Below are 9,733 nucleotides of genomic sequence, written 5' to 3'. Positions count from 1 at the left end.
AACATACATGGTAACTCGTAAGCGGGCACGAGGTGTTAACCCGTGTTATACCGAATGTTGTTTTCCGGGCACGCGAGGATAAAGTAAGTTACATTCGTACATTCATAAGTATTAAGTTAGGTTGTTAAGATATGAGTAAGCTACTTTCAATTTTTTGAATAATTTTTTCTTAGTTGTCGTACTTGGACAACTTCTTAGTGACCACTGGGTTGGAGCAAATACCGTTAGATGTTTCGTCCAACGATACATTTATGTGTTGCGTTTAACATGTTTCGATGAGTTGGTTTATTTATTAAATTAAACAACCAATGTCACTAGGGTTATGACATTGGCATGAGTGAGAGTGAAAACCCAGAAATTAGTTTTATAAGAATGACCGACTCCACTTTTACCTTTGTAGCAAATCCTCTCGTTAAACAAAGGGCTTTTGAATTTGAAAGGAAACTATCACGGCCACGAGTTGAACTCAAATACAACTAATTAATATTTACCTCATGCATCAGCAATTAAGTGAAACATTAAACATTTGAATGCAAAACAATCATTCTTATCAAATCAACAATAAATATGAACTTATTTGTTTAAGGTATTAAAAGGTTATTTAGTTACTCCGGTGGGGTTTGAACCCGGGCCATTACGAGACTAAAGGTTAAATTCAAATCAATTCAAACCCAAACTCATACAATATATAAATCAGCCCCTCTGCCAATCATTTGCTACGATGTTTCAATATCCTTTACAGGTCATCTGCATTAGGGTGGATGACATTATTAGCACAAAATAATATATCGTAAAGTGGGAAAATAAAAATATAAAACGATTGTGCGCAAAAAAAGCTAATTTCCATAACATTTTCATGTAATTGTGGACCAGTTTCATTAGATTTGGGCAATAAGGGTATTTAAACCTCATATTAGTATTGTAAAGACACAACCCTAACTATTTTATACAGTACATACGCATGTAATGTTGTATGAGTTGATGCAACCCCAGAAACCTCCTCGCACTCGTGATGAAATATTTCCCATCGTCATAATTTATTCGGAAATGACTGATTTGTTTTGTGCCATCTTTTATTTGGATCATTGTTAATGTGTATGAACCTGAAGTTTTGAATGGATGAAAGTTAATATACTTTAATGGTGGGCAAGGACAGGCGTTATATCATGTTTACTTCAAGTTATTTTAACTGACATTCTATTCCACCTTTTATCCACTTTGTATTTACCGACTGTTGTTTCGCTGTTGATTTCCTTCTTTGTTTAAAAAAATTATAAGATCTTTCCATCATATATGAAGAGTTAAATAAATGTAAATGTTATGTTTAAGAGTAAAAAAAGCACGTCGCAAATCGCATTTAGTCATAGATTAGATTCATTGGAACAATGAGAAAATGCAATGAACACACATGCTACTAATTCGAGGCCAGGTTAAGTTTAAAATATCCTAAATATCCAAACCTTTGATGGTTTCACTTTCACGAATCAAGAAAGTTCCTGGCTCAGAATATTGAAGTAAATTCTCAGCTTCGATTCTTCCGATGTTTCCATGGAACCAACTGTGGTGTATTTGAGTGGCTTGATGTAACTTCGCATGGCGGGGCAACAACAGTCGTTATAACACGGGTGTTCTGTTTCATACACCTCATGCCCGCTTACAAGTTACCACGTATGTAACTTATTTATCCTCGCATGGCTGGTAACAACAACACTCGTTATAACACATGTGCTCTGGTAGCAGAGGGGAGCCTTGAACCAGTAACCCCTGTGTTACAGCCAGGCACAGTAACCATTATGCCACGCAACTTACGGTTCATTTGTAAGATCAAGCTGTATGAGATGACTTGGTAAATAGCCTTTACTGCCGGAGGTTTCACTTTGTACATAACACCAGTCGTCAGTTCTGTGGTGAAGGTTTCATTATAAGGCTGGTTGTGACGACATAATGTTGTTCATGAAATTCATCTCGCGATAATCAACAAACGAAAATAAAACAACAAAGTGTCAGGAACAACTTCAGCTACAATGTACATTGGTTCATTCATCTTCAAAATTTACTCCATGAAATTCACCTCACATCGCCATGGTAACGAAACCCAACCTACCACGGCAACTCTTTTCTATTTTTGTAAAACACCCATGATTGTGGTGCTGCAACCAGGCCTAGTGTAATTTTAAAGTTACTTTGTTTTATATCAGAAAAAGTTTACAAATGTAAAGATAAACAATTGTAATATCAGGCAATACAGCTCCACTGTTAATTAACACATAAGTTTGCAATAGTGGGAGCAATAAGCCTTCCAGATAAAATATACGAGGTCATATTTGATACTGTTGTTAAACAACCACCATTATTACATCATCACACCCATTATTACATCATCACACTCATTATTACATCATCACACTCATTATTACATCCATTATTACATCATCACACCCATTGTTACATCATCACACTCATTATTACATCATCACACTCATTATTACATCCATTATTACATCATCACACCCATTGTTACATCACCTTTCCAACAAATAGAAAGCTTCTCCCCCTTTACATGGGATGTCACTGTTATGTTTGGGGTTGTATTCAGATATTGAAACGTACCTCGGCGAGGCTGAGGAAATATTAAGTTTTAACTTAAGATGTATCTTTACAATCTTCTGGTTATACTTATTTTTAGATATGAATAAAAATAATATTTTATGCAAATTTTTCCAACAAAAATTCAATGACATTAATATAAATAATTTATTACAATATATTAAACTCATGTTTGGTCAAAAGGCATTTTGCCCATAATAAGTTAAAATATGTTGACCAATCAGAATTGAAACTCAAGTTTCCAAAATCTTTTACAACAATCTGATTATGATGTAACAAATACTTTTTGTTGTTAAACATTTTTCAAGAAACTTGCTGTAAAAATATTTTAGTTTTAACGTTTTTTTAACTACCTAAAAATTATAACAATCTTTTTTTCATTGTTATAGTATATAGGAAACATTTTATTCCAACTTTATCTGCATTTGGGCAAGACTTTTTAGAATAAAATTAACATTTCCACGTACAAAATAATCCTAAAAAAAGATTATGTACATTATGCCTGGTAGCAAAATAAAACAAAAAATAAAAAAAATAAGTTTTAATAATTCTTACCTGGGTTTTGCATTGTAGCTTGTAAGTGCAGGAATGTGAATGGGACATAATGTATAGCAAGTTTAAACAACAACTTAAACAATAAGTTAATAATTGATTTGTATTTAATGCAATGTAAACCTGTGTTGTTAATAGCAGTGACTTGTTTAGTCTTGTTACTGATTATTGTTTGCAAAATAAATATTTTAAACTAAAAAAAAGGATATAGCAACAAAAAAAAAACAGTTGATAAAACATGTTTACATATAATTCGACATATATTAAAAAAACGAAACTGTTAAAACACATATTGAATAAGTGAATACAGTCTGTTCTGTATCAGGCAACGGTAAAAATGTTATTTAAAAAATTTTTTTTTTCATTTTTTCTTACATTGTGCATTTATTTAAATACATAAACAACATTAAAATAAAATTGTTTTGTTTAAAATATTTATTTTTATATGAATTTTTATTTAGAGTGATTTACAGACTGTCACTCTTTTGTAAATTATCTTCTTTTATTTGTTTTAAATTTTTGTTTTAATAAAATATTTTTTGTTTATAAATCTTCTTCACCAATGGGGAAGTACCTAAGCTGATAAACTTTATAGAAATCTTTTTTAAAAATGAAAACAATATTTTAAAATTAGCATGTAAAATGTATTATGGTAAAAAGAAAGTCATGTCTCTTTAATCTTGTAAAACCAAATTTGTTTTTATAGTTAGGTATATTTTGTGGTTGAAATTGTGTTTAGTTAACTGTTAACACCGAAACCGGTGTCCACCATTCTGTGGTTGCCGCGTGGCTTTTTAGCAAAAGTCGAGACGTCGCTGCAGAGATCTAGAATAAGCCTGTGACGTCATAATGAAGAACAGAAGTTCATCTATCGTTAAAACAATGCAGTCTTAATTAAAACAATGAAGTGAATTAGCAGCAAAACGACAATCGTCAAAACACTATGGGTAAAAACTACTTGAGTAAAAGTGTTTGAATAAAAACAAATTTTGTATATTATTGTGGCGTTATGTTAGAACAGCGAGGAAGTTTTTGGGTTATTTTGACATATTTATCCTGGCATGGCAGAAAAACATACGTTTTATAACACGGGTGTCTTATTTCATACATACCGATATCACGCAAGCTTACAAGTTACAACATATGCAGCTTTATTAGGCTGACAATTTGTAAATTGGTACGAGGTACCTACTACATTTACAACCTGTTTCATTTATAACTATTAATAAAAAGAAAAAACTTTATTTTTCTGCAGGGTTTAAGGTCCACTGAAATGTTAAAACATATTTTACTTTTTGCGTTTGTTGCCACATTTTCGTTTAGTTTCATTGCAAGCGTAGCAGAAGCAAACGACACAGAAGTATCTTTATTGGTCGTTATAAGAAGCCAAACCAATCAGTGGCACCATGACTTAGCTGAGCAGAGGAAAACCAACCTTGATCAACAGATTGCAAAATCAAGTCTCAACGCACAGGTGTTGCTTCTACACAGAGAATGGCCGATAGAACAAGCTTGGGTGATTCTGCCTATTGTGCCGGACTTATCGCGAAAATACGCCGATAATTTTGACTGGGTTATGTTTATTGAGGAAGACACACAAGTTGACATGAAGGTTTTAATGAAAGATATTTTGCCCAAGTATAACCGTGAGGACAAACTATTCATGGGAAGATGCTTATTTGATAATTTTCCCACCATCATCCATCACTATGCTTTCTTCGATGGGAAAGTTAAAGATTTTAAATATCCTGACTTCGACTCCGGTTGGCTAATGAGTCGAGCATTGCTAAAAGTCGTGGCTGTCGAATACGATGGCAACGATCAAAACATGGACTTCCAGATCGATGTGAAACATGAGATAGCTATGTACATGGACAAGAACATCGGGGTGAAGTTGACTTGCGTGCCGGGGTTGTGTGGCGGGGTAAAGGGTGATGTATGCGCTACGTTTGTGGACCCCACGCTGCACGACTGTGGGCATGAGGTTAGCTTAGATGATGTTCAAATCAGTGTTAAAACTACAAAGAAGTTTCATAAGGATCGTGTACAAGTAGTGAAAAAAACATGGGGACCATACGTTAAACACATCACTTACTACAGCAATGTTAGCGACCCTACTGTACCAACAATAGACTGTGGGGTGCAAAACACACCTACTGGACATTGCGGCAAAATGGAAGTTATTATTAAAGATTTCTATAAAAAAGATGAAATGAAACATTTAAAATGGCTCGTTATCGCGGATGATGACTCAATTATTGGGGTGTCTCGAATGGTAAAGTTACTAAACTGCTATAATCACAATTCCCCCATTGTATTGGGCGAGAGATATGGGTATGGCCTTAACAAGGGATACGGGTATGGATATATAACTGGTGGGGGAAGTATGGTTATGAGTAGGGGGGCGGTAAGTGCTTGGTTCAAACATGAATGTAGTTGCCCAAGTATCAGTACACCTGATGACATGTATTTAGGACAATGTTTTTCATTCAATGTTGGGGTGCCTGTCGTTCATTCTCCTTTGTTCCACCAAGCGAGGCCGGTGGATTATTCGGATGGTTACCTCTCCAACCAACAACCCATATCGTTCCATAAACACTGGGAAATAAACGCGTATGATGTTTACAACGAATGGTTCGCCGACGATGACAAGGAAATGTACGGAACAAAACAAGCGACTTCAACAGCCCCCCCTACAGCGCAAACAGCGACTCCAACAGCCCCCCCTGAGGCACAACCACAGCCAATACCCCCAACCCCAACTGAGTCGCAAATTAAAGACGAACTTTAAATTATTTGCAGTAAAATGATATCAAAAGTTCAATTTTTGCATTTTTTCTAAACATTGTGCATTTGCGGAAATTTGGCAATCATATTTGAAATTAAATTTTCGACTTTAATGCAGTTTTATTGAAGCTTTTCTGTTGAAATTAAGTTACACCCTTTAGTACAAGTAACCTGTTAGATTAAATTGTATTATAGTTTGCAGTTCAGTGTTCTTAAGTCAAAATCTTTGTATTTTTTCATTGCTTACAGGCTTCGAAAGCATATCAGATATGTGTTTGTTATTTCATGCTTGAATTTGTTGGTGTTATTGCAGTTTCCACAGATTATACCATAGTATTTGCTTTCTATGTCAAACGGGTGGTTCGTATGAATTATAATACTTGCTTGTTCAAATTCCAGGTTAAGATATGGCTGACGATGCCAGCGATAATGCACACGAGAAACCCACACAGTTGTTTACATTGAAGAAATGGAATGCAGTGGCGGTGTGGAACTGGGATGTGGAGTGCGATACGTGCGCTATATGTCGAGTGCAAGTTATGGGTGAGTTTGGGGGTGTTGGTTTATAGGGGAACATCTGACATGTGTTTTATTTTGCAAGCCTAATTTCTGTGTTATGTTCGGTTGTTCTCGTGCCACCTTATGAGTTGCCATGAGTGTAACTTAGAGTGTAGTTATTGAGGGTAACTTATTTATCCTCACACGGGAGCAGCAACATACACCTCGTGCCAGCTTATACGACACCACGTATGCAACTTTATGGGTGATTGTTTTTATGTATGGGTGACAATTTAGACAATCGATTAATGACTGGGTTGGATCAATTGAAAGTATCTTTACCCAAAAAAATATTCAAAATACATCCACACCTTCTAACCATGTTTATTCCACAGATGCTTGTTTACGTTGCCAAGCGGATAACAAACAAGACGAATGCGTTGTAGTTTGGGGCGAATGCAATCATTCATTCCATAATTGCTGCATGGCTTTATGGGTGGAACAAAACAACAGGTGTCCATTGTGCCAGAAAGCATGGGTGATCCAGGGCACGGGAAAGTGACCTACATGTCATCTGTTATTATCACTGTGTTGAATGCATTATGATGAAACAATAAGTATTGTCTTGCTAACAATCACTTGTTTTATGGAATGTTATTATAATATGTTTGTTATTATTTGTGAATAAATCATCTTCTTTATTGAATGAATGTAATATCCTCTAAAACGACAGTCGTTATAACATGGGTTTAACACCTTGTGCCAGCTTACGAGTTACCATGACACATACGCCCACAATGGTAGCAGCGACGAGCCCTGAACCCATTACCTATGCCACGGCGCCGGTATTAGTTATTATGTGGTAAACTTTGATCATGGAAACATTAAAAAAGCAAATACAAGCGTTTCTAGTTCTTATATCTTAACCAGTGGATACCAGGTTCGAGGCTTATTATTACCCGTGTCACAACGACTTTCGTTTCCTCTCCATGTCACACGTGGGAATATAAAGTTACATTTTCCCCCCCCCCCCCCCCCAAACCCCCTTTGAAAAAATTTTTTGGCCCCCCCTCACGAGCGACTTGCATGGTCGGAAATATTTACAAAGCATGGCCACTAAAGGTCGCCACGCGTTTATGAAAGTCAGGGGTTCGTTGCGGAAATATTAAAAGTTCAAATAAGTCGTTGAATTGCATCATTTGTGTTGCTTTGTTATAGTGTAACTATGATTGTGGAACTACGTGCGTGTATTTCTGTGCTGTTACGTACATTGTGTGTTTCTTCAAATACAAAAGCGAAGATCAGATAAATTAAAACAACAAAGAGAAAAAGAAGAAAATTAGCAGCAAACGACTGTCATTAAAACACGATACGGGAATAAAATACAGAAGAGAGTCAAAAAAGCGCGGCTGCTAATTAAAAAAAAACTTGTTTTTAACATTATTTTTAATTGACCCCAAACGCCGACGTGTTCTTAATGATCGGTGCCGTGCGCATGGTAGTCAATCACTACTTTATTTACACACAACAAACAATTGCCGGTGATATGTGGGCGGGGAAAACCCCCGTTCCCCGCCGAAAAAAATGTAATATCTGGGTATTTTGCACGAGTGTTGCCGTATAGCATGTGTTAGCTAAAATAACCTGGTTGCTTTAAAACTATGTTTACTTTGCAAAGCTTGATTGGAAAGGTAGAAAGCTACTGAACCAAAGTTTTTTTAGGTTTAAGCTGTTTTGTAGGTGTAGTGTGTAGAATGTGTTGTTCATATTCGTTGTTTTGTTGCTTTAATGTTGATTCTACAAAACTTTATGTAAATAAATAATTCAGTAACTTGTTTCGTTTATAAACTGATATTTTACGCGGGTGCTGGGTAACGAGTTGTTTAAAGTTGTCTCAAATGGTTGGTGGGTTTGAATTTACTAACGTAGGGTAAGATGGTACATTGCTACCACCATTGTATTATATATGTTTATTTTACGACACTTAAAGGAAACAGCATAGAGTAAATTGAATTTTAATAGGAAGTTATCACGTCGATAAATCTTGCAACGAGTTTGTGTGAAAAAGTTGTTTCAATGTTTTGTTGTCGTTATAGTTTGTTTATTATGGAAACTTTAAGAAAATAGATCGGTCATCGAGATTGGATATGGGAGTATTTTGCATGCGTAAAATTTCTGTGTAGGGTGGTTGCTGGGGTTGTTTGGACGCTTCGGTTTTGTTGCTTTCAAATTCATGTTTATTTTGCGACGCTTGAAAGGGAAAGATTAGATAAGGTCATATATGCTGAGTAATGATATGGCTTGGGGGATGAGAGGATAAATTGTTATGAGTTGTTGCCACGCTTCATTATAACTTGGTGTGGCTGCGGGAAGGTGGTTGGGTGGGTTTGGTTGGTGAGTGGAACATGCCATGATAGTTGTTTATCTCTTCGAATAAAGTAGCGAAGATCAAGTCAGTTAAAACAACGAAGAGAAAAGAATTAATAAAACGACAGTCGTTGAAACAATTTATGAGTGAAAACTATTTGAGTAAAAGTGTCGGATAAAAGCGTGGCTGCAAAACCAACTGTACAATATAAATATTCATGCCTAACCGCCGACGCACGTGAGGTAATTAACGTTTGTTTAGGAATAGACCAGCGATTGTGAGATTACGACGCGGCGCTGTCATAAATTAACCGGCTATGACGTCATAATCGCACAGTCAAAGCGAAAATTAAATTTATATCTGATCGAGTTCGTATGAAAGCGGGCAGTTGTACAACGGCCGGTACAATGCTGTAGGAAGGAAATGAATGAAATGCAGTGGGATCCAAACAGACAGACAGTCAATATAAATAAAGGAATTTAATTTGGAAAGGAAGTCCAGGGAAAAAGAAGTCTGCTGTCTGGATTGTTTAGTTTATTTCCATCTGAATTCACTGAAATAAGTTCAAGACGTTCAATATAAAAGCAGTAGTTGAAGCCAGGGAGGTTATATGACGTTTGTTTTCAATAAAGTAAAACATGAGACACACAGTATGTGACAAAAGGTGTAAGCTTATTAAGTTTAAATTGGCTCAGATTACATGCCATGCTGTATCCTGGGGCGGGGAGTTATATCTTTATATTAACATTTGTATATATTACTGTGGGGCAAGATAGGATACCATTAGAACATAATATCCAATATTTCGCGATCGTGTTTTAACAATTAACAACGCTCTTCTTTGGAGTCGCAAGCATCGTTCTGTAAATAGTCTTTGTTTGGGACGATAAAACTAATTGAAGACGTGTTCCATCTTGCCCC

At 35.8% G+C, this 9,733-nt stretch overlaps 3 protein-coding genes across 3 annotated transcripts in view; 2 read left to right on the top strand and 1 right to left on the bottom strand.

The window, feature by feature from the left end:
• The window catches only part of LOC100187182 (proto-oncogene tyrosine-protein kinase Src-like), a 7,047-nt gene extending 3,397 nt beyond the window's left edge, over positions 1-3,650 (bottom strand). The window contains exons 1-5 of the mRNA XM_009862697.3: positions 3,163-3,650; positions 2,527-2,620; positions 1,810-1,902; positions 1,461-1,558; positions 960-1,103 (exon numbers count right to left, since the gene is read on the bottom strand). Of these exons, the coding sequence (XP_009860999.1) occupies positions 960-1,103; positions 1,461-1,558; positions 1,810-1,902; positions 2,527-2,620; positions 3,163-3,175 (442 nt within the window). The 5' untranslated portion in view covers positions 3,176-3,650. The remainder of the gene's footprint in view (positions 1-959; positions 1,104-1,460; positions 1,559-1,809; positions 1,903-2,526; positions 2,621-3,162) is intronic.
• Positions 3,651-3,870: 220 nt separating this feature from the next.
• On the top strand, positions 3,871-6,345 carry LOC104266456 (beta-1,3-glucosyltransferase-like). Its single transcript, XM_009862704.3, has one exon. It carries the CDS (start codon positions 4,433-4,435, stop codon positions 5,948-5,950), a length of 1,518 nt encoding a protein of 505 aa, XP_009861006.1. The 5' UTR covers positions 3,871-4,432; the 3' UTR covers positions 5,951-6,345.
• On the top strand, positions 6,064-7,150 carry LOC100181702 (RING-box protein 2). The gene is made up of 2 exons (XM_002127589.4): positions 6,064-6,489; positions 6,840-7,150. Exons 1-2 carry the CDS (start codon positions 6,354-6,356, stop codon positions 7,004-7,006), a joined length of 303 nt encoding a protein of 100 aa, XP_002127625.1. The 5' UTR covers positions 6,064-6,353; the 3' UTR covers positions 7,007-7,150.
• The last annotated feature ends 2,583 nt before the right edge of the window (positions 7,151-9,733 follow it).

The sequence above is a fragment of the Ciona intestinalis genome, unplaced genomic scaffold (genome assembly GCF_000224145.3).
Source record: "Ciona intestinalis unplaced genomic scaffold, KH HT000030.2, whole genome shotgun sequence".
Taxonomy (NCBI): domain Eukaryota; kingdom Metazoa; phylum Chordata; class Ascidiacea; order Phlebobranchia; family Cionidae; genus Ciona; species Ciona intestinalis.
Note: the sequence above shows the minus strand (reverse complement) of the source record. Positions and strands in the feature narration are given on the sequence as shown.